Source organism: Grampus griseus (assembly GCF_964374135.1).
Source record: "Grampus griseus genome assembly, chromosome: 1".
Classification (NCBI taxonomy): Eukaryota; Metazoa; Chordata; class Mammalia; order Artiodactyla; family Delphinidae; genus Grampus; species Grampus griseus.
In genome coordinates, this window is record NC_139017.1 from 128,530,296 (window position 1) to 128,556,674 (window position 26,379).

Sequence of the window (26,379 nt, forward strand, 5' to 3'; positions counted from 1 at the left end):
ACAAGAGTATGGTAAGCGACTGAAGGCAGGGAATAAATCAAATAAATCGTATTGGATAAGAAAGGTTCCTTATTCTCACTCTCTGTCCAGCTCCTAGAGTGTAAGTAGTTAACACCTCTCTCTTCAGGCATAAGACTGGAGGATGTGCCTCAGAAAAAATAGTCAAGCCTAGCTAAAGGTAAGGTCAGGTCCCCACTGAATAACCCTATAATGAAACAAAACCATCAACAAGTCCAATCTGTATCCAAAATTTCCAACCTTTTCAATGAATGATTTTCATTCATCGTGTGTCCATCATACAGACACATAGTCAAAGATCAGTAGATATCTGAGTAAAGTCATTATCATGAAGGATGACAACCAAAACAAATAAGCAGGAAGAAAATAGGAACTAGGAACATACTTTTCTGGACATTTTCCAGAATACAGAACAGAAAAACAAAGAGATGGATAATAGGAGAAAATAGATTTTAAAAAATCAGAGTAACAGATCAGTAGATTCCACGTCTAAATCTTTGGAGATTTAGAAGAGAGAACAGGGAAACTGGAGGGGACAGGTATTATAAGAGAAATCATATAAGAAAAAAGTCCAGAACTAAAGAATTAGAGTTTGAGATTTAAACAGCCTATGAAATGCCCTACATGATGAATGAGGAGGAAAAACATTTTCAGACTAAAGTTTAACCAAATTATGAACATATGAGAGTGGAAAAAATACATTTTTAGGCATGTGAAGTAATAAAAGATTTAGCTTTCATGTACTTGGAAGCTCCTGGAGGAAGTGTTCCAACAAAATGAAGGAGCAAACCAACCAAGAGGAAAAGGAGGGATCAAGCAAGAGCTCCAATCCAAGAGGCAGACCAAAAGGTCACTCCAGGATCCCTACGAGAGAACTGCCAATTCAGAAAAGGAGGAGGCGCATGAGGGCCTCAGCAAAGACGTCTTCCAGGGGAAAAAAATGAAACTGACTGAATACCTGGTGTGTGTGTTTTGTTTGTTTGTTTGTTTGTCTTTACAGCTCTGTCAGAAAGCTTAGGGGAAAAATAAATGGTAGATATTTTTAAAAAGAACAAATAAAAATCCAGAAAACAAAAGCAAGGGAATGAAAAAACAGGCCATTTGTACAAGAAAAATAATCATTCGTGGCTCACCTATGACGAATATTTACTAAGTCATATCAATGTAAACGAACAATACTAGGAGAATGGGGGAGAGAAAACGTGAGTGGAAATGGCACATAAAAACTAAATCTTTATCTCTCAGAAGAAGCCCATAAGTCATATCTAAACTGAAAACCCCAGAAATTTAGTACAGAATAAATTTAGCAATATAGTGGTGAATTCCAAAAGAAACAGATAAACGTGTTGAAAGCTGTTGGTACCTTGTCGGGGTGGGGACGGCTCTCAGCCATGGAAGGTGTGGCTTCCAAGGTCTGCTGTATTTCCTTAAAAACCGATTGGTGTTACCTGTCCTTTAAAGCTATGCACAAATATTTCTTTGATAGAAAATAAATACTTAACATCTTTAGCAGAGACTTTGCTGAAAAGTTCCTGGAACATCTGGTGCAGTGAAATACAAAAAAGGACAAAAGAGGTCTGTAACTCCAGCAAACAGATCCATACAGGCCATCCTGTGAAAGTCAGGTTTTCCACATCTCCTGACATCTGTAGACAGCAGAATATCTGGAGTAATACTGTAATCATCAACAACAAAACTGGCTCTGAATGATGGTGCTAAAGCTCATGTTCTTTCATGAGAAGCTACTGGACTAAATTTCTCTTTCTCCTGACATCAAGAAAGAATCTTTTCCAAAGGAAAGGGTATTCCTACACCTAACAACCAGTACTCCCTTTAAGAGAAAAAAACCCAACACCTGAAATCCTACGAGACATCACCTGCTTCAATTGTAGAAACAAGTTCCTCTAAAATTGTTCTATTGTTAAGAGAACTTTAAAAAAAAAAGTGAACAAATTGAGAACTTAAATTGAAGAAGAATCAAATGCTTATCACAACATCTTCCTAACTGCAAGGAGGATGGGATGGATTTGCACAATCATCAGGGTTTTTTTAAAAGTACCCAATGTGAATTAGTTGTATAATCGCCCTAATATTTTTATAATTCTTCTCTATTCTTGTATTTTGACTGTCATAATATCTGTCAGTAATTATATTATAGTTTTTTTTTTTTTTGCAGTACGCGGGCCTCTCACTGTTGTGGCCTCTCCCGTTGCAGAGCACAGGCTCCAGACGCTCAGGCTCAGCGGCCATGGCTCACGGGCCTAGCCTGTCCCAGGCAGTCTGGTATGTGTGAGCACCCAAACTATAAGTAAGGGAGTCAGGGTCCAGACCACAAGGAGAAGAGGCTTGCAGGACATGGGAAGGTCATCAGGACCTCCACCAATCGTTTTTTTTTTTTTTTTTTGTCTGTGTCGGGTCTTCACTGCTGCACACAGGGTTCCTCTAGTTGTGGTGAGTGGGGGCTTATTCTTCATTGTGCTGCATGTGCTTCTCATTGCGATGGCTTCTCTTGTTGCGGAGCATGGGCTCTAGGAGTGTGGGCTTAAGTCGTTGTGGCACGTGGGCTCTAGAGCGCAGGCTCAGTAGTTGTGTCACATGGGCTTAGTTGCTCCGCCGCATGTGGGATCTTCCCGGACCAGGGATTGAACCCATGTCCCCTGCATTGGCTGGCGGATTCCTAACCACTGCGCCACCAGGGAAGTCCCCACCAATCGGGTTTGAACTCAGAGTTTGTGCATTCTTGTCAACACGCCAAGGAAAAGGCTGGTATTCCAGAGAAGGGCCCACCTAACCAGAGTCAGGCAAGTTATCATTTCGCACATGCTTGGTAGAAGGGCACTTGCTTTTCACATTAAGCTTGTGTTCAAATAGCTTCCTAAGAATTTTTCATAGACTAAAGGTCTGCTATGAAGTCAGGTTTCTTCTCTTCAGTACTTGGAAATTTTAATTCTTTGATCCCACATGAATGACTTTATGTTCACCTCATTAAATTGGAGGCACGGGGCGGAGGGTGGGGGGTGGGGAGGGCGGCAGGGGGAATGCCCAGGGTGGATCTCTGGCCCTGCAGCTTGCTGTGTGTGGCCTTGGGCTAATCCCTTCATCACCATCCTCAGCTGCCTCAGGGGAAGAGGCTAAGGATCAGATGAATAAATGTATGTGAAAGCATTCTGTAAACTATGAAGTAAAATCAGGATCTAAATTTATAGGGTTTTTTTTGCAGTAGGCGGGCCTCTCCCGCTGCGGAGCACAGGCTCCGGACGCACAGGCTCAGCAGCCATGGCTCACGGGCCCAGCCGCTCCGCAGCATGTGGGATCCTCTCGGACCGGGGCACGAACCTGCGTCCCCTGCATCGGCAGGCGGACTCTCAACCACTGTGCCACCAGGGAAGCCCTTTATGTGTATTTTTTCATTCATTCAATCTACAAATTTTTATTCAATACTTATAGCCAGAGACTGCTACCTGGGCACTGAGGATATTGCTGTAGCCGAAAATTAATGCCTACGGATATGATACAATTACCTGCCTCTTGAGTTTCTCATGTATACAAGTAACTATCTGTTCCACTTTTGTGTTATCCAAAAATGGGATAATTTCTCCTCTGCATTTTCCAGACCTTCTTATTAATATATTAAACGTACATGAAAGCTGATTCTTGCAGCACTGTAGTGGAGACCTTTTCTTTTCAAAGTTGTTACAGGAAATTAATTCTCATTGGATGCAGTTTTTCACAGAAAACCACATGGTACTATGCTACCATCTAATTTAGAGTGAACGCATTTTTCTGCACTTCATTTGCCACCACAGCAGCTGCCTCTGCTGCATCACGGCACTCTTTCCCTATGAAGCACAGAAAATCATTTTCTTCCTGGCACTATAGGTACCACTCCAGTCCTGCTGTGATGGCAGGCAAGCTGAAAACGATTTGCTCTCTTGGATTCCCACATATTTCACCAACACAAATAAAGCATATAGTGAAAACCTACCAAAGCACTATTTGCTTTGTCACTCATTTGTTGGGTGATTTGGCAACGTGGACAGCTTTCCTGTCTGGTTTGTTGGCAAAGCAGGAGGACTGAAAGGAGTGAAGGGTGATGTCAGCCTGAGAGAAAAGAAGAAAAGGAAGGGCCAACTTGTCTTGCAGTTTCTTCTCATCCTTCCTCTGCAGGGCAAAACCAAAGTCATTTACCATAGAAAATTCTTTAAAACCAGTTTTAAAATTTGCATTCACTAGAATATGGACATAGCTTTGTACAGAATATTTCTGGGTAATGACAGTATTGTAGTGCATGACAGAAGGGATACATGTCATTCATTTGCTCATTCCACAAACACTTCCTGAGTGCAGAGGACACAGGGGGGATGCTACAGTATTCTGGTTGGTCAGAAATATGATCAGAGTGAAGCGGTACCATTCCTCTGTGGACAAACCAGCCTCAAAACTGTGAGGAAATTTTGAGGAACTCCGCGACAATCATGACATATTTGAAGATACTGGAAAAGATGCCTGATCAATATTGCATCTGACCCAGATGCCCTGTGGAGGAGGACTTGAACTTAGCCACAAACTGTACAGACCTGACTAATGGGCTGGCAGGTCCTAGAAGAGGATGCAAGAAGAGATCGTGGACATCTAATGGAGAGAAAAAGCACAAGAGACATCAGTTTGGCAGAGTGAGTCTGAACAGTGAGTCCTGCTGATTGGGGAGCTAATAATGCCAGTTACTGTGTGAGGCTGCTGTGTACTGCTGAAAGGAGGGGCAGAATGTAAAGGAAAGAGCTATGTCACTAGGATCCCAACCTTCACGTGTGGCAAACACCCCTGGGCATAAGGAGCCAACAGCATTGCTCTGCTAACTCCAGAGAGAGCACAGGAGCAATAGAGGCGATGGAATTAAGAGTCAAGAAAAGGTTCCTGGCAGGATGAGAGGGAGCAGACCAACGGTATCAGGAAAACATTGGTCAATAGAGCAGAAAGGGGCTTCCCTGGTGGCGCAGTGGTTGGGAGTCCGCCTGCCGATGCAGGGGACACGGGTTCGTGCCCCGGTCCGGGAGGATCCCACATGCCGCGGAGTGGCTGGGCCCGTGAGCCATGGCCGCTGGGCCTGCGCGTCCGGAGCCTGTGCTCCGCAACGGGAGAGGCCACAGCAGTGAGAGGCCCGCGTACCGCAAAAAAAAAAAAAAAAAAAAAAAAAAAAAAAAAAAAAATAGAGCAGAAAGACTGAAAAGGCTCAGATGTCATTTCCACATGGATTCTTTGAAGGAATACCTGGAGGAAGAACTCTCCAGAAAGAAAAATGCTGAAAGCTTTCCTAATCGAGGGGAAAGGAGTCCCAGATCAGTAAGATCTGGGGGGTGCTAAAGGTGAAGTCAGAAATATCCATTACAGATCAGAGAGTTAAAACTGATGTCATACCTTTATGATGGGTAGACTAGCTTTGATCAGCACCATTCACCCATATGACCATTACTTTTATTTATTTATTTATTTATTTTTGCGGTACGCGGGCCTCTCACTGTTGTGGCCTTTCCCGTTGCGGAGCACAGGCTCCAGACGTGCAGGCTCAGCGGCCATGGCTCACGGGCCCAGCCGCTCCGCGGCATGTGGGATCCCCCACAGCACGAACCCGTGTCCCCCGCATTGGCAGGCAGACCCTCAACCATTGCGCCACCAGGGAGGCCCGACCATTACTTTTAAAGATACTATGCCTATGATTTTTGGTAATCTTTTAAAAAGGACCACGCTAAACCAGCCAGAGAAAGACAAATATCTTATGATATTGCTTATATGTTGAATCTAAAAAAAATGATAGAAATGAACTTACATACAAAACAGAAATAGACCCACAGACATAGAAAACAAACTTATGGTTACCAAAGGGGAAAGGGGGCGGGCAGGGGTAAATTAGGAGTTTGGGATTAATATGTACACACTACTATATATAAAACAGACAACAAGGACCTACTGTATAGCACAGGGAACTCTACTCAATATTTTGTAATAACCTATAAGGGAAAAGAATCTGAAAAAACAGATATATAAAATAGATATATATGTATGTATAACTGAATCACTTTGCTGTACACCTGAAACTAACACAACATTGTAAATCAACTATTCTTCAATTAGGAAAAAAAAGGGATCACACTGATGGATTTGAAAAAGAGGTACAGTAGGAGAGATCTTAGTATGACTTCATTACTGAAAATGGATACAGAAAATATTGCCGTATACAAGTTACTTGCTAGATCATTTACTTGGTATAATTAATAACTGGCAAATAACAATAAGTAGGCACTTCTTACATTGTAATGGCTGGTGGAAACGTCTTCGAATTATTTGCCTGTACAGAGTTTCATCTTTATTCAGTATATGGGCTGCTTCCAAATTCACTGGATTTTCTAGCACTGGATTAGAAAGCATAACCTATAGGAAAACATATAGAACATAGAGTTTTTAAAGTAACTTTTTTCTTAGAGCAAAAAGACAAACCAATACATACAACATTCAAGAAGCATTCATTAAATGCCTACAATGTATCCACCTGGAGATAGAGACAAAGACAAAAGAGACATGGTCCCTACTCTCAAGAAACACTTGATCTATCTTGGTTTTATACTGTACATTCATGAGCCAAACATTAGGATCAAAGCAAGTTACAAGTTCCTTCCTGTAACTTATTTCTTCCTATCACATAAATTTAAATTGATTTTTTTATGGAAAGGGAAGTAAACATTAGAAAACATTGAAACATTTCCATTAAAAATACATTACATTTTAACGAGATCATATTTAGATCGTGAATAAACAAACACATGTATTAAAAACCTGCATGCAATTCAATATCCCTCCAGATCACTGAATGCTTAACTTGGTATCTGTAGTAGTTTTCTATTGCTGCTATAACAAATTACCACAAATTTAGCAACTAAATCAACACAAATTTATTATCTCACATTTCTACAAGTAGGAAGTGAAGGTTGATTGGGCTGGTTTTTCTTTTCCAGACTGAACAAGACTGAAATCAAGTCGTCGATTGGCTGGGCTCTTACCAGAGGCTCTGGGAAGAACATGTCTCCCAACTCATTCAGGCTGTCTGTTAGCTGAATCCAGTTCCTGACTTCAGTATTTGTAAGACTGAGTTTCCCGTTTCTTTCCTGGTGATTAACTGGGGGCTACCCTCAACCCTGAGATGTCTCTCGCCAGTCCTTACACTTGGACCCCTACGTGTCAGAGGCAAAGGTGTGAAAAATCCTTCTCGTGTTTGCTCCCCTCCTGTCATATCCTTTCTCCGTCTTTACTGTATTTCTCTGAGTGACTCTTCTGTCTTCCTTTTCTGTTGTTAAGAGCTCATGGGATTACTTTGGGCCCCCTGCATATTTCAGGAATAACCTTTCTATTTTAAGGTGAGCTGATTAGTAACCATAGTTCCATCTGCAAAGTTCCTTCACACCTAGATTAGTGTTTGACTGAGTAACCAGAGAATGGGAGTCTTGGGGGACATCTTCAAAATTCTGCCTACAATAGTATTTGCACATCTGGATGAAATAGGTGACCAGTAGTAACTAAAACTTAATAGTTCTGCTAGACCATAATCTTGTTTATCTGGCATCTTAAAATTAATATTAGCCCAAATTTGAAAAATTTATTCAATAATTCAGTATACTGAATCTTACGTTATAACATACAAAATAGATAATAAAATATAGCCAAGAGAACAACTACCAGAATGTCTTAAGTGTAGCTACAGGTCAGAGTGGATTACTGTGGCTTAAGAGTCATGGAAATGATAGCAATCTTTCACTAATAAAAGCAGTAATCTGACATCTGATATTTCAAAACCAACAAGAATTTTCTGCTGTTTTTTTTTTTTTCTATTTGGAAAACACATTGGGCTATATTTCCCAGAATATTATAATTGCTTAAATAAGGATTGCACTATATCTTTCAAAGTGGGTGGGAAGCAGATGAAACTTTTCTTCAAGAGCGAGCTTTTGCTCTTTGGCTGGAGAGATAATCTTACTCAGAGAGGCACATCTGGTAAAGTTTATTCAATAGTCTTTGCATTGACCACTGTGCCTAAGACCTTTTCATATAATATATACACAAGCTATTAAGTATATTTAATGATTTTTTAAGAACTAGAATGTAAGGAATAATTAAAATATACAAATCAGACACCCTGCTAAAATAGTAAAAAAATAAAATAACAGTCCAACTTTTAAAGTCACCATGTGATTGTATGAAATAATATAAAAAGCCATCTGGAGGATAAATACAAACATCTGAAGCATCAATAAACAACTGTACCAGTGGGTGCATGTTGTAATATCCAATTAGTTATAGCCCATGAAACTGGAATTTCTTCTGTGGATGAGTGTTGGTACTTACTTTTTCATTGTATATGGAAGTACAAGTTTTCAAAGAAATCAAGATTATAAAAATTTTCGGAGGAGATGATTAGCATATTTAGACTTTAAAGTATTTTAAGCACCATTTCAAGTACCACCCCCTTGTATAACAATGTGATAATTATAAATGTGTCTCACCTGTTATTCAAAAGGTAGTAGTCAGAAAGCAATCTCAATTTAAATTACTTAAATAAAATGAAAAACTCAGTTCCTCAGTTACAGTGGCCACATTTCAAGTGCTCAGCAGAACATGAGACTAGAGGCTACTATATCGGACAGCACAGATATTGAACATTTCCGTAAGCACGGAAAGTTCTATTGGGCAGCACTGACCTTCAAAGTACTATTAAATAGCCATTAAAATATTAATTGTAGCAATCTGGAATTACTTGAGATAAAATGTGAAGTGAAAAAGAAATAGGCTATATAATTTGAACATATATACCATCATTGCAACGATGTAAAAATTCAGATTTGTTGCTTCAATCATGTTACTTAGTACCTATCACACAAATTAGACTTGTTTCCTGACCTCAGGGAGCTTACAGTCCAACAGGGGAAGACAGATAAGGAAACAGTATATGTATTAGAGCATTATAGCGCTCTCATAGAGATTTGCTTAGGGTACCACTTTGCAAAGAAAACCTCCTTCCCGCCAAAACCAAAGCCATCAATTTCACCTAGGAAAGGAAATCAGGAAAGGCATTGCAGAGGAGGGCTCTATTGACCCGACTCTTACAATGTGAGCAGCTGCTTGCTGAACAGACTGAGAAAGAGGGAATAAAATGGGCTGCTAGTCAGATGCGGAACTGGACTGAGCACTTTTTAAAGTGCAAGAATGACTTAGGTTTGTAACTTGAGAGTTTAGAACTCTATAAATGCTTTTTAACATGAATTGAACCAAGCACTGTGAGTGGGGGGAAAAAAAAAAAAGAAGATATCAATATATCAATAGGAGCGGGATCCCACAGTGTGTTTGGGAGAGTTAAGGCCGAGGTGTGAGAAGTAGATCATCGTTTGTCAGGCAACAGAATTTGGGCTTGACCCTGCAGGAAATGTGGAACTGAAGATTTAAAACCGAAACACAGGAGACAAAATTAGAAGAAAATGCTAATAACAATAGGGTAAGGAATTTTCTTTATGATTACCAGTGATTTTCTTTTCCTTTCCACTATCTTAAAAATCTTCTCTAATGTGGGCATATTTGTTTTATAAATCTATTTGAAAAATAAAAACAACTGTGTAATCTACTGGCTTTCCATGATGTATTTGGCAATACTTTGTTGTCATTTTGTATTACAGGTTAAAACTAAGAACAATCAAAATATTAACTAGATTTTATTGAATTCTTTGCTTGGACAACTCATGGTTCTAAGTACTTTACATGTTATTTATTCATTTAGTCCTCACAAGTTATATGAGGTAGCTACTAACAGCCCCATTTTACTGATGAAGAAACTGAGGCAATGAGAAGTGAAGAAACTTTTCCAACAGTGCAAAGGTATTAAGTGGCAGAACCAAGATGTGAAGCCAAGCTATCTAAACTTACAGCCCTCAATGTACCTTTTATTAAATTATTCTGCTATTCAAATTTTTCACCATTTCATTCTGGTTTGCCCTCACTCATTACATTCCTGAGAACATTCATTTTTACTATTTTTAAGGCCAATCCTATTTAGGTGGAAGAGACAGGATGACTCAGTTTGAAGGAATCCAGAAGATCAATCACAAATCTCTGCACAACACGCTCACTTACTTCCTCAAAGTTTTTGCTCCAATCTCTCTCCCAGAACATGGCCTGGCACTGCTATATATGCTCAACACATATTTGTAGAATGAATGAATAAATAAATTGAACATTGAATTTTTAAAAATATTAAATTTTACTCAGCATACTAAGATGACTAGACAGAAAGTTAATGATTAGTTTTATTTTATTTTCAAAAACAAGAAATGGGAGAGATGAAATTTGTGTTATAATTCTATGTTACAGAGAAAATTCAATTAAGCCAGAATACTTTATTCTCCAGGTATTCCAGATGATCAAAATTTAATAGTTTATCTCCACATATTATCAATGATAAATAGATAGAATATCGTGGACAGACTCTAGCGGATAGAATCTCGCTGAGCCAGATGTAAGTGGTCAAAGCAAGTGCCACTCAAATCATTTATCTTAGCATTTCAGGATGAGAAGGGAGGCTCTTTGAGGGTGGGGAATAACGCAACACGGAGGCATACTTCTAAAGACCATGGATCTAGGAGGTGAAGGGTGCATTCTAGAAACAGGCATCTACTGAGGAGAGGAGGAAATTCCTGGTTTAATTGTTCACTGGGTTTGATATGAAAGTTTATAAAAGCAGGTCTCTAGTACTGTCAGAAACAAAGGATAAAGCTGAACATTTTACGTTGTAGTCACTTGATTCACCTCTCGGAGGAAGGCAAGGTTCATGAATGTGGAAAGATCCAAAAGGCCTGTTCAACATTATAAAGTGAAGTTAGGAGCCAAAAGCAAACCTAAGACTGTATTTCCAGAGTTGAAACCATCCAAACAGTTCTTTTCTTCTTTTATAAAATACATATTCTTTGGCTGGGAAGGGCCTAATCTATCGATTTCACTTTAAAAATAATCGTCTTTATAATTCAAGTTCCATTTTACAGTCTTGACGTAGAAATGTTATTGATTTATATAAGCTTACTCAAATCCTTTAAACATTTAACTATGCATTGTACATTTTATTCATTATATTTTTAGTAATTGGGGTAATTAAAAGTATTAAAGACAGCATTATATTAATCTGTTCTTACCTGGAGGGTAAGTAAGATGCTGCTCAATGTATAGCTTCTATTCCACTTATGAGTGTTGTCCAAAAAATCTATACAGGGACGGCCAGTATGTGGGTCTACTGTATTAAAATAATACATTAATATTAATACATAAAATTATTATTTATAACTTATGAACATCAACAGGTCATAGCAAAGTTAGAAAGCAAATGACAAAGCAGGAAAATTATTTGCATTGCATGTGACAGACGCTTAATACAGAGCAGCTGTTAGAGCATGGACTTTGGTGTCAGACACACAGATTTGACAGTTGACCCCTCCACTTATCAGTTGTGTGATGTTGAGCAATTAACTTTACCTCTCTAGGTCTCACTTGCTTAGTATATGAAATGGGGATATGACTGAAGTACCTACTTCCACTGAAAAGAATTTTAAAAATAAAGCCCTTAATAGAGTACCTGGCACATAGTGGATCCTCAAAAAATGATAGCTATCATTATTAATAATATTTTATTAATGTATAAATAATTTTTGTAAATGAATAAGAAAAACATTTATATTCCAATAGAAAAATCTTGCAATAAAAAGGTAAGACCTGGGAAGAAAATTTTAAAAAGGTGAAAAGAGGGGTGTTTGATTTGGTACATTGTATTGTAAACTACAATAATAGTAACAGCGCAATGGACACAAGATTTGAGTGAACAATGCAATAAAAGAATTTAGAAACAAATCCTAGTTGGTATTAAAACTGTTGTAAGTTACAAGTGAAATTATGACTCAGTGGTGAAAGAAAAGATGATGGTATAGAAAGTTTTGTGCACACTATTCATGGTCCTCCAGTATTTGCTCTCCCTTTCCTCCATTTCTTCTCTCTATAATAAGAAACTTGATGCCTGCCCCATCCCCATTCCCCCATGCGGTTTTAGATGAATACACAGTTGCCCACATTTTCCCAGCCTTTCCTCTAACAAGATGTGGCCGTGTGACTAAGTCTTAATCATGAGACATTGGCAGAAGTAAAGTGTGCACCTCCTGGATCATATTTTCTTAAGGAAGTTGTTCTGCCCTCTTCTCTTTTTCTCTCCCTTTACCACTGGCTGGAAATAGTGACAGAGTAAATGTCTTAGGTCCAGAAATTGAACCCACACACTGAGGATGGCAAAACCTCCCTGCCAGCTTTGTTCCATTACATCAATATATAAATTGGAAAGATATATGAAAGGTTGGTCTATGCCCTAACACAGTTAATTAACTAAGTTAGTACTTGGAAAAAAATACACACACACACACACACACACACACACACACACACACGTGTGTGTGTAGTTTTTGGGTTTTTTAATTAAATAGAATTATATTTTACATTTTATTCTTCAAAGTATTTTTTCATTTAATAGTAAATTGTCAACATATTTCTGGACATGTTTATTCAAAAAATATTTGAGCACTAACAATATGCCAGGTAGTGAAGATTCCAGGGCACAAGAATGACCAAAGAGTAAAGTCTTCATATATCTTCCTTGCTATGTTTAAAAGCAATGTATATAGCTGTAAGATATTTTACTTAAAAATTCCTATATTAATGGACATTGGAGTTATTTCTCTTTTCCTTATTTCCAACATTGTTACTGGAAACAAAATCTTTATTAATTAAGTATTAATAAGAATATTAAGCATATTCTTTATACAGATCCCTAAAGTCTCCACCCCAAAACTATTAGAATTAGTAAATGAATTTGGCAAGGTTGCAGGATAAAAGATTAATATACAGAAATCTATTGCATTTCTATACACTGATGATGAAATATCAGAAAGAGAAAGTAAAAAAGAAAAAAAAATCCCATTTAAAATAGCAGCAAGAAAAACCCTTAGAAATAAATTTAACCAAAGAGGTGAAGGACCAATACCCTGAAAACTATGAAACACTGATGAAGGAAAATGAAGATGATTCAAAGAAATGGAACAATATCCCATGCCCTTGGACTGGAAGAATTAATATTGTTAAAATGGCCATACTACCCAAAGCAATTTACAGATTTAATGCAATCCCTATCAAAATACCCTGGACATTTTTCACAGAACTAGAACAAATAATCATAAAATTCACATGGAGCCACAAAGCAATCTTGAGAAAAAAGAACAAAGCTGGAAGTATAACCCTCCCAGACTTTAGACTATACTAGAAAGCTACAGTAATCAAAACATCATGGTATTGACACAAAAACAGACACATAAATCAATGGAACAGAACAGAGAGCCCCAAAATAAATCCGTGCACTATGGTCAATTCATCTACAACAAAGGAGTCAAGAATATACAATGGAGAAAAGACAGTTTCTTCAACAAGTGGTGCTGGGAAAATTGGGTAGCCACATGCAAAACAATGAGATTAGAACATTCCCTCACACGACATACAAATTAAATTCAAGATGGTTTAAAGAGCTAAGTGTAAGACCAGAAACCATAAAACTCCTAGAAGAGAACATAGGTGGAATACTCTTTGAAATAAATTATAGCAATATTTTCTTGGATCAGTCTCCTAAGGCAAAAGAAATAAGAGCAAAAATAAACAAATGGGACCTAATTAAACTTAAAAGCTTTTGCATAGCAAAGGAAACCACTGACAAAATGAAAAGACAACCTACGGAATCAGAGAAAGTATTTGCAAATGATGCTACCAACAAGGGGTTAATACCTACAATATACAAACAGTTCACACAGTTCAATATCAAAAACAAACAAACCAATCAAAAAATGGGCAGAAGACCTGAACAGACATCTTTTCAAAGAAGACATACAAATGGCTAACAGGCACATGAAAAGATGTTCAAATCACTAATTATTAGAGAAATGCAAATCAAAACAACGAGATATCACCTCACATCTGTCAGAATGGTTATCATCAAGTCTAAAAATCACAAATGTTGGCAAGGATGTGGAGAAAAGGGAATCCTTATACACTGTTGGTGGGAATGTAAATTGGTACAGCCACTATGGAAAACAGTATGAAGGCTCGTCACAAAACTAAAAGCAGAGCTACCATATGATCCAGCAATTCTACTCCTGGGTATATATCCAGAAAAAATGAAAACACTAATTTAAAAAGATACACGCACCCCAATATTCACAGCAGCACTATTTACAATAGCCAAGATACAGAAGCAATCCAAGTGTCCATCAACAGCCTCACCCACCAGGGAGTGGACACCAGAAACAAGAAAACAATGATCTGGCAGCCTGCGGAACTAAGTCCACAAATGCAAGTCAGAAACTACCCTGGGACCAGCTGGGCCCTGGCCCTTGGAAGACAAGAGGGGAGTGTACTTCTGGGACACAAAGGGCATCCCTTACAGAGGGCCACTTCTCCAAGGTTGAGAAACATAACCAACCTTCCACATACATAAAAATAGAAATAGAAATTTAGACAAAATGAGACAGCAGAGGAAGAGGTTCCAGATGAAAGCAAAAGATAAAACCCCAGAAGAAGAATTAAGTGACACGGAGATAGGCAATCTACACCAGGAAGAGTTCAGAGTAATGATCACAAAGACGATCCAAGAGCTCAGGAAAAGAATGGATGCACAGAGCGAGAAGTTACAGGAAGGTGTTAACAAAGAATTAGAAAATATAAAGAACAACCAAGAAGAATACAATATTGTATTGAAGAATACAATAACTGAAATGGAAAATACACTAGAAGGAGTCAATAGCAGAATAAATGAGGCAGAAGAACAGATAAGTGAGCTGGAAGACAGAGTGGTGGAAATCACTGCCGCAGAACAGAATAAAGAAAAAAGAATGAAAAGAAATGAGGACAGTTTAAGAGACCTCTGGGACAACATTAAACGCACCAACATTCGCATTATAGGGGTCCCAGAAGAAGAGAGAGAATAAGGGACTGAGAAAATATTTGAAGAGGTAACAACTGAAAACTTCCCTAATATGGGAAAGGAAACAGCACCCAAGTCCAGGAAGCACAGAGGCCCATACAGGATTAACTCAAGGATAAATACACCAAAACACATAGTAATCAAACTGACCAAAATTAAAGATAAAGAGAAAATATTAAAAGCAACAAGGGAATCCCCATAAGGTTATGAGCTGACTTTTCAGCAGAAACTCTGCAGGCCAGAAGGGAGTGGCACAATACATTTAAAGTGATGAAAGGGGAAAACCTACAACCAAGAATACTCTACCCAGCAAGGCTCTTGTTCAGATTTGACTGAGAAATCAAAAGCTTTACAGACAAGCAAAAGCTAAAAGAATTCAGTACCACCAAACCAGGTTTAAAACAAATCCTAAAGAAACTTCTCTAGGTGGAAAAGAAAAGACCACAACTAGAAACAAGAAAATTACAAAATGGGAAAGCTCACCCATAAAGGCAAGCATACAGTAAAGATAGGAAATCATCCACACACACATATGATATCTAAACTAGTAATCATGAGAGAAGAAGAGTACAAATGCAAGACATTTGAATGCATTGAAATTAGGAGATCAGCAACTTAAAATAATCATGTATATGTATAGAATGCTATATCGAAACCTCATGGAACCACAAACCAAAAATCTATTTTATATATATATATATATATATATATATATATATATATATACAAAAAATAAGATAACCAAACATAACACTAAAGATAATCAAATCACAAGAGAAGAGCACAAAAGAAGAATGAAAATAAAGAACAAGGTCCTATTGTATAGCACTGGGAACTATATTCAATATCCTGTGATAAACCATAATAGAAAACAGTAAGCAAAAGAATATATAAATGCATAACTGAATAACTTTGCTGTACAGCAGAAATTAACAACATTTAAATCAACTATATTTCAATAAAATATTAAAAAAAAGAGGAAAGGAAGAAAGAAGACCTATAAAAACAAATGCAAAACAATTAACAAAATGACAGTAAGAACATACATACTGATAATTACCTTAAATGTAAATAGATTAAATGCTCCAGCCAAAAGACACAGACTGGCTGAATGGGTACAAAAATTAAGACTCAAATATATGCTGTCTATAAGAGACTCACTTCAGATCTAGAGACGCATACAGACTGAAAATGAGGGGATGGAAAAAGGTATTCCATGCAAATGGAAATCAAAAGAAAGCTGGAGTTGCAATACTTATATCAGACAAAATACACTTTAAAATAAAGACTGTTATAAGAGACAAAGAAGGACAGTACCTAATGACCAAAGGAACAATCCAAGAAGAAGATATAACAATTGTATATATATATATATATATATATATATATATATATATATATATGCATCCAACACAGGAGCACCTCAATATATAAGGCAAACGTTAACAGACATAAAAGGAGAACTTGACAGTAACATGATAATAGTGGGAGAGCTTAACACCCCACTTACATAAATGGACAGATCATCCAGACAGAAAATCAATAAGGAAACACAGGCCTTAAATGACAAATTAGACCGGATGGACTTAATTGATATTTATAGAGCATTCCATCTGAAAGCAGCAGAATACACAGTCTTTTCAAGTACACATGGAATCATCTCCAGGACAGATCACTTGCTGGGGCACAAATCAAGTCTCGGTAAATTTAAGAAAACTGGAATCATATCAAGCATCTTTTTCAACCACAAGACTATGAGATTAGAAATCAACTACAAGAAAATAACTTCAAAAAAACATAAACATGTGGAGGCTAAACAGTATTCTACTAAACAACCAATGGATCACTGAAGAAACCAAAGAGGAAATCAAAAAAGTACCTAGAGACAAATGAAAATGAAAACACAATGATCCAAAACCTATGGAATGTAGCAAAAACAGTTCTAAGAGGGAAATTTACAGTGATACAACCTGAGCTCAGGAAACAAGAAAAATCTCAAATAAACAACCTAACCTTACACCTAAAGCAACTAAAGAAAGAAGAACAAACAAAACCCGAAGTTAGCAGAAAGAAAGAAATCATAAAGATCAGAGCAGAAATAAATGGAATAGTAACTAAGAAAACAATAGAAAATATCAATGAAGCTAAAATCTGCTTCTTTGAAAAGATAAACAAAATGGATAAACCTTTAGTCAGACTCATCAAGAAAAAAGGGAGAGGGCCCAAATCAGTAAAATCAGAAATGAAAAAGGAGAAGTTACAACCGACACCACAGCAATACAAAGGACCATAAGAGACTACTACAAGAAACACTACGCCAATAAAATGGACAACTTAGAAGAAATGAACAAACCTTAGAAAGGTACAATCTCCCAAGACTGAACCAGGAAGAAATAGAAAATATTAACAGACCAATTACAAGTACTGAAATTGAAACTGTGACTTAAAAACTCCCAACAAACAAGAGTCTAGGACCAGATGGCTTCACAGGCGAAGTCTATTAAACACTTACAGAAGAGATAACACCTTTCCTTTTGAAACTATTCCAAAAACTGCAGAGGAAGGAACACTTCCAAACTCATTCTATGAGGCCACCATCACTGTGACACCAAAACCAGGCAAAGATTTCACAAAAAAAGAAAATTACAGGCCGATATCACTGATGAACCTAGATGCAAAAATCCTTAATAAAATACTGGCAAATTGAATCCAACAATACTTTAAAAAGATCATACACCGGATCAAGTGGGATTTAGCCCAGGGATGCAAGGATTTTTCAATATCCACAAATCATTCAGTGTGATACACCACATCAACAAATTGAAGAATAAAAACCATATAATCATATCAATAGATGCAGAAAAAGCTTTTGATAAAATTCAACATCGAATTGTGATAAAAACTCTCCATAAAGTGGGCATAGAGGGAACCTACCTCAACATAATAAAGGCCATATATAACAAACCCACAGCTAACAACATCATACTCAGCGGTGAAAAGCTGAAAGCATTTCCTCTAAGATCAGGAACAAGACAAGGATGTCCACTCTTGCCACTTTTAGTCAACGTAGTTTTGGAAGTTCTAGCCACGACAATCAGAGAAGAAAAAGAAATAAAAGGAATACAAATTGGATGGGCTTCCCTGGTGGCGCAGTGGTTGAGAGTCCGCCTGCCGATGCAGGGGACACGGGTTCGTGCCCCGGTCTAGGAAGATCCCACATGCCGCGGAGCAGCTGGGCCCGTGAGCCATGGCCGCTGAGCCTGCGCTTCCGGAGCCTGTGCTCCGCAATGGGAGAGGCCACAACAGTGAGAGGCCCGCATACCGCAAAAAAAAAGGAATACAAATTGGAAAAGAAGAAGTAAAAGTTTCACTGTTTGCAGATGACATGATGCTATACATAAAAAGTTCTAAAGACACTACCAGAAAACTACTAGAGCTCATCAATGCATTCAGTAAAGTTGCAGGATACAAAATGTATACACAGAAATATGTTGCATTTCTATTCACTAACAATGAAAAATCAGAGAGAAACTGAGGAAATAATCCCATTTACCATCACATCAAAAAGGATAAAATACCTAGGAATAAACCTACCTAAGGAGGCAAAAGACCTGTACTCTGAAAACTATAAGACGCTGATGAAAGAAATTGAAGATGACACAAACAGATGTGTTCTTGGACTGGAAGAATCAATACTGTCAAAATGACTATAGTACCCAAGGCAGTCTACAGATTTAATGCAATCCCTATCAAATTACTAATGGCATTTTTCACAGAACTAGAACAAAAAAATTTTTAAATTTGTATGGAAACACAAGAGACCCGAAATAGCCAAAGTAATCTTGAGAAAGAAAAACAGAGGTGGAGGAATCAGGCTCCCTGACTTCAGACTATACTACAAAGCTACAATCATCAAAACAGTATCAGACTGGCACAAAAACAGAAATACAGATCAGTGGAACAGGACAGAAAGCCCAGAAATAAACCCACACACATATGGTCAATTAATCTATGACAAAGGAGTCACGAATATACAATGGAGAAAAGATAGTCTCTTCGATAAGTGGTGCTTGGAAAACTGGACAGCTACATGTAAAAGAATCAGATTAGAACACTCTCTAACACCATACACAAAAATAAAGTCAAAATGGATTAAAGACCTAATGTAAAACTGGATACTCTTAAACTCCTAGAGGAAAACATAGGCGGAATACTCTGACATAAATCACAGCAATATCTTTTTGGATCTGTCTTCTAGAGTAATGGAAATAAAAACAAAAATAAACAAATGGGGGCTTCCCTGGTGGCGCAGTGGTTGAGAGTCCGCCTGCTGATGCAGGGGACATGGGTTCGTGCCCTGGTCTGGGAAGATCCCACATGCCACGGAGCGGCTAGGCCCATGAGCCATAGCCACTGAGCCTGCGCGTCCGGAGCCTGTGCTCCGCAACGGGAGAGGCCACAACAGTGAGAGGCCCGCGTACAGCAAATAAAAAAAATAAAAAAATGGGACCTAATTAAACTTAAAGGCAAAGGAAACCATAAGCAAAACAAAAAGAGAACCTACAGAATGGGAGAAAATTTTGCAAATGATGTAAGCAAAAAGGGATTAATCGTAAAAGTATACAAACAGCTATACAGTTCAACATCAAAAAAAAAAAAACAACCCAATCAAAAAATGGGCATGAGATCTAAATAGACAGTTCTCCAAAGAAGACTTATATATGGCCAACACGCACATGAAAACTGCTCCACATTGCTAATTATTAGAGAAATGCAAATCAAAGCTATGTTGAGGTATCACCTCACACCAGTCAGAATGATCATCATGAAAAAGTGTACAAACAATAAATGCTGGAGAAGGTGTGGAGAAAAAGGAACCTTCCTACACTGTTGTTGGGAATGTACATTGGTACAGCAACTATGGAGAAATGTATGCTGCTTCCTTTAAAAAACTAAAAATAGGGCTACCATATGATCCTGTAATCCCACTCCTGGGCATATACCCAGAGAAAACTATAATTCAAAAAGATACATGCACCCCAATGTTCACTGCAGCACTATTTACAATAGCCAAGACATGGAAGTAACTTAAATGTCCATCAAGAGATGAATGGATAGGGCTTCCCTGGTGGCGCAGTGGTTGAGAGTCCGCCTGCCGATGCAGGGGACACGGGTTTGTGGCCCGGTCCGGGAAGAACCCACATGCCGCGGAGCGGCTAGGCCCATGAGCAATGGCCGCTGAGCCTGCGCGTCCCGAGCCTGTGCTCTGCAACGGGAGAGGCCATAGCAGTGAGAGGCCCGTGTACCGCCAAAAAAAAAAAAAAAAAGAGATGAATGGATAAAGAAGATGTGGCATACATATACAATAGAATACTACTCAGCCATTAAAAAAGAATGAAATAATGCCATTTGCAGCAACATGGATGGACCTAGAGATTATCATACTAAGTGAAGTAAGCAAGACAGAGAAAGACAAATATCATATGATATCACTTATATGTGGAATCTTAAAAAAAAACAGTACAAATGAACTTATATTCAAAACAGAAATAGACCCATAGACATAGAAAACAAACTTACAGTTACCAAAAGGGAAAGCAGGGGGAGGGGCAAATTAGGCATTTGGGATTAACATATACACACTACTGTATATAAAACAGATAAGTAACAAGGACCTACCGTATAGTGCAGAGAACTATACTCGATATTTTGTAATAACATATAAGGGAAAAGAATCTTAAAAAGACTACATATATAACAGAATCACTTTATGGTACACCTGAAAATAACACAACATTGTAAATCAACTATACCTCAATATAAAACAAAAACACACTAAAAAAAAAAGCGCTTGTTTATAACCTTTGCCCATTTTTCTGTTGCTTTCTGTTTTTTCTTACTGATCCACAAGTGGTCTTTACATATTATAAATATTCTGTTTTATGCATTGCAAATATTTTCCCTCAGTTTGCAAAAGTCAGTGTATTTTTATCTCTGTTTATAATGTCGTTAGCTATAGAGAAGTCTTAAAAAGTTTATGTAGTTTAATGTGTCATGCTTTTCTCATGGTTTCTAGGATTTGTTGTTTTTAGAAAAGCCTTTCTCACCACACCCATAAAAGTTCTATTAGATTTTCTTTTTAGCATTAAAATTTTTTGCATTTGTAATCGATCAAGAATTTACTTCGCATATGACTTGAGGTAGCAATCTAACTTACTTCTTTCTAAACTGTTAATTTGTCTGTGCATTATTTTTATAGTAAAAAATTAGGTCCAACTAAAATACTGAACAATACAGGAATTAAGTTTATCATTCAGTCATTAAAAATTATATTTTGAAGAATGTTTAATATTGCAGAAATAAATGTATTATGTCACTTTAAGTAAAAATATATAAAACTTTGTGTAATAACTCAACTATGTAGATAAAATGCATACATAGAAGAAGGAAATAAATTTGGTTAAATATAGAGAATAGTATCTCTCTGAATTAGGATTCAGGTGATAATTTTTTTCTGCCTTTTAATATTTTCCCCAATAAGCATGCTTACTTTTATAATCGTAACAAAGTGATTAAAAAGAAACATTATTAAACACTAACAAAGAACAAGGTTAATGGGGACAGAACTCGTGATGATAAAAATTTCATTTGTTCCTTACCATTTGGATGAAAAGGAATTGTTCTAAATTTCACAACTGGAGGGACAAAATTATACTCCGATGTAAAATTTATTCTCAGTTGGAAGAATGATCCTGTGATACAAAAAGAAACATTTTTACTAAAGTGTCATGTTGAACTGATTAACTGTAACCTAACACTGAAGTTTATTCCTACAGTTTAGCCTCCCCAAGGTCCCTAGAGTTTTATTATATTAATAAGTAAATTGGATTATAGGATGCCTAGACTCCTCTAGATGGTATAACAGACTCCTCACAATCTAATTCCATGTTTTCAGCCACATTCCCACTAGTCCTTTCTACCCACTGACCCTGTCCCCCTAACACCCGGCCCCTTCACTGTGTATCTCATCTTTACTGAACTCACTGCTCCAGAACCCTCTCTTGCCACCTCATGTCAGGCTGTTTACTCTGCCTGGATTTCCTTCTGATTCTAAACCTGGTGAATTCTCACACATTTTTTAGGACCCAACTCAAGGGTCACTTCCTTGGGAAGCCGTTCCTGACTCTCCAAGGCAAAATTAACTAATCACTGCCTCCTCGGTATTCCATTCAAAATCCATAATAGAACATGTTATATTTTATTGTAATTACCCACTTACATGCTTTTCTCCCCTACCTCACTAAACAAATGTATCTTGTTAATCCGCAACTGTAAGAGTGCGTGGTCATTAAAGCTTATAGTTGCCTAGTTTGCTTGAGAATTTGATTTATGGAAATTTATGGGAAAATCATAGAGGAAAAAAATGAGACATAATTGTGGGATTTTTCTGCCAACAGGCATTTTGTTAGCTATTCTCTGACTTCATAGAAGACTGTCAGATGATATTCTCAATTGATAATGCTTTCCTGTGTGTGCTTCTTAAAATCATGATAACATTAAGATTGGGCATAAAGAAAAATTCAAACCTGAAATTTCCATCCATGTTGACAAATGGCAAAAAATTAAACCATATAATAAAAAAATAACATGTAAATACTTTAAGAATTCTAGAAAATTTATACAATGCAACCTTAAAGAAAATAGGCTAATAATACAAAGACTTTTAAAAAAGTAAATTAGTTCTGAAAGCACAAACCATGCCAAACTGTATTCTGTAGACCTTCAATATCAGCTTCCCATTGCATCATATCTTCACTTACAGGAAAGCCAGTAATACCCTTTAATTAAGAAAAATTAAAGCAGAAAAAAGATTAAATATTTATTGCAGCTTGGAAAATCAGATATTAGATTACAATGAATTCCAAAAGCTCTACGTTTTCTTTTTCTGATAATTTTTTTTTGATTTTGGGAAGGTGTTATATATCGCCTTATTACAGAGAAGATAGATTCCAGAAAAACATGCGATAGCAAATTTTAAATAAATCAGTAGTGTAGTGTGCAAATCACAAGTGGGACAGTAAGGTCAAGACTAGAATGTGTGGCTTATGTAAGACAACAGACAATTTAAGACTCAAATTCAAAATGAAAGAAATAGTTGCAAAGCTTGCATTTCTTCAAAGATTTTAAAAACCATATGGATGCTATATAAGCCATGAAGTAAGAAAATTTTCATTAAGAAAAACACAACTCTAAAATTATGCTCATATATAAAAATAAAATTTTCCTACACTTGAGGCATTATTCCAATGGAGGGACAAGAATGTATTTCATAGAATAAGGTTATTGGTTATGCTGAGGAATACACTTAAATATAGTTGATAAATACTTCTGAGCAACCACATAGTTATTGGGTATGTTAAGTGCTGGTCTGGATAACCATTACATCTCTATTACCTACATTATCTATATTTACCTAACACTTCTCCCTTCAACAGATTTTCTTTCAACAGAAAGCCACAAAATTCAGGTGGAGCAGAAACAACATCAAATGTTACTTTCATACCTCTCGAATGTTTGTTGTTGAACTCAATAATTGTTCCCGACATCTCCTGTTAAGGCAATACTTCTACGGCAGGAGTGAAAAGAGAGCAATGCCATTGAACTACACCCTATGCAGCTGTTGGTAAGCATGCTACACCCTCTTTCTATGCACGGCTTTCTATTCTTTCTAAGTACACCCTCGCCCCTTCCATTTTTAAATTCTCCATATTGTATGTGATGAAACAGCCTATGGCAACCACTGAACAGCCTATGAACACTGAAACCTCATTGGTGGCATTCGGGGCAAAGCCTTGCTCTGTGTTAAAATTATACAGGAAAGGTGCTTCTGTATTATATGTGACAGAAGTTGGCAAAAAGTGCACTAGACAGGAAGTAGTAGAAAACCCTGTGATGGAATCCTGCGGCCAAATATTTACTGACCCTTTCTGAGGCTTAGGTTTCTGGTAGGTAAAACAAAATACTACGAACTTATTTTGTAGTATTGTAATAATGAGTGCAACCCTGGACCTACTAGTCACTTACTACCTGATGGACCCTGATATTCAGGGCTTAAATGCCCATAAATTACTCAGCATAGTGTGCTCAATATTGTTAACTATTATCATGAAGTGCAAATTGTTGTTATTATTATGAAGTAGATAATTATACTGAAATAGGTTCATTAAACAAGTCTGTAGTGGCAAATTATGTTTAACTAAATTATGCCTTATAGAATAAACACAGATTAAACTGCTTTTAAAAATTGGTACTCCAATGAAACACACCCTCCAGGTCTCCAGTACTCACCTCATAATTGTTTTTCTTCAACTCTTGGAATTCTCTTTGCAGCAAGATGTAGGCTCTGCTGTACATGATAAGGCAGCAGAGTCTGGCACTTGTCCCCGCACTCCTAGGGTTCGCTCTGAGGCAGGTGTCTGAGGTTATGGGTCACCTTCCCGCACCTAGTTAACTGACATAAGTTACTCGCTTTCTCGACCGAGCCTCAGAACGCTGCGTGCTCCCAAGATAAGTGGCTCTAAGTTGGACATATAACAGTGACTTTTTTTCTCCTCTGACTCTTCCGAAGGAGGACTTCAGAAGGAAGACGTGAGCACTTTCTCAACTGCGGTGTGTCACTGCAGGGCCAGCCCACAGCCCATCTGAAGGCAAACCTGGATGAGCTTCTGGGACCACCCGTGCTGCTTGTGCGTGAAGTGGGCGTGAAAGGCGTAAGCGTAGGGCGGTCGTAGCCGTTTGTTGTCTCCGCTTCACAGGTGTAACTAACTGGGTGCCGGCTCGGCCGGAGGATGCCAATCGGTTGCCAAGCAACTGGACCGAGGGGGATCTAGAGTGAAGGAGGTGGGAGCTTCTCCGCGCCTCATCCAATCAGCGACGTGGGACGGCCTCTGGAAACCTCCGCAGCCAATCGTCCAACCGGTTCAGTTTGAAAGGCCAATGAGAGCCGTCGTGAGGCCCCCTCCACCCCCGCTCCCCGTGCGCCAGAGAGCTCCACCAACTTTTTGACTCTACCCAGCTGGGGTAGGGGGAAGGAGGGGGAAGTCAGAGGATCTAGCATGTAAGTCTGTAAGTCAGAGAAGCGTCCACTCGAAGTCCTCCGAAATAATGTTTTCTTTTTCTTTGAATATCAGAAACCATGAGGTAATAAGTGACCAGTAGTACAGGTCTGCACTTATTTATAATAACTTATATGGCACGTTAGCGTTCACGATATGTTCGCATACCTTATTATGTCATCGAATCCTGCAGTTACTCTGGGAGAATGCTCCACAACAGGGAACTACTTAAAATTTCTCAGATTCCCATCTCTTGCCGGAGAGTTTTGCACCTGCTGTCCCTTCTGTCTAGACACTCACGACGTTCATTCCATCCTTCCTTCCCACATTTTTCCTTCACTCATCGTTCACATTTACCTTTGCCTATGATTCCTTATGGAATCCCCTAAGACAAGATTAGGCTCCTTTCTTGTGATCCTAGAGGACCCTGTTAGTATTTATCAGGCTGTATCACAATTGCTCATGGCATTCTCCAGCCCACTGTGAGCTGCTTAAAGGCTTTAATCTGATGGTGTCAACTACAGAAACTGGCATCCTTGCTCATAGTGCTTTTTTTCTTACTATTTATTTACTAATTTTATGGAAACAGGACATGAGTTCAATTAGTTCATTCATTCCACAAATATTTATTTAGCACTTCTCATATGCTATGGAACAATAAAGATGAAGTGACTGCCCTTTTGGCTCCATATTCAGTAAGTAAATACACAAAACCAAAACAAGTGTACAAAACAAAAATCATAATTTCAGATCACAAGTGTATATAGACAATAAAACAGTAATGTGATAGAGAGTAGGTAGTTAAGGGTTAGAAATGGTGGTCAGGGAAGGCCTTGGTCAGGAGTAGACTTTGAGATGATACATGAAAGGTAAGGTGAGAAGGAGCCAGCTATAAGAAATGTTGAGGGCAAAGAGTTCCGGGAAGAGGAAAACACAATTGTTCTCAGTCAAGAAAAAGCTAGGCTTCAAAAGGGAACCAGGGAGGGCCTGAGAGAACATGGTGGAGATGTGATTAGGATGGAGCCCTACACGGTGAGAAGTCTGGGTTTTATTTGAATAGAAATGGGAAACATTGAATGGCTTTAAGCATGAGAGTGTCATGCTCTGCTTTACATTTACAAAGTTACTCTGGCTGCCTTGTGGAGAATGGATTGTGCA

At 37.9% G+C, this 26,379-nt stretch overlaps 1 protein-coding gene across 1 annotated transcript in view; it reads right to left on the bottom strand.

Annotated features, from left to right (window-relative positions):
* The window catches only part of UBE2U (ubiquitin conjugating enzyme E2 U), a gene marked incomplete at both ends in the record, with an annotated part of 40,108 nt that extends 15,588 nt beyond the window's left edge, over positions 1 to 24,520 (bottom strand). The window contains 5 exons of the mRNA XM_082647869.1: positions 6,324 to 6,444; positions 11,238 to 11,335; positions 21,766 to 21,858; positions 22,863 to 22,944; positions 24,455 to 24,520. Coding sequence (XP_082503995.1) covers positions 6,324 to 6,444; positions 11,238 to 11,335; positions 21,766 to 21,858; positions 22,863 to 22,944; positions 24,455 to 24,520 — 460 coding nt within the window. The remainder of the gene's footprint in view (positions 1 to 6,323; positions 6,445 to 11,237; positions 11,336 to 21,765; positions 21,859 to 22,862; positions 22,945 to 24,454) is intronic.
* Between the last annotated feature and the right edge of the window lie 1,859 nt (positions 24,521 to 26,379).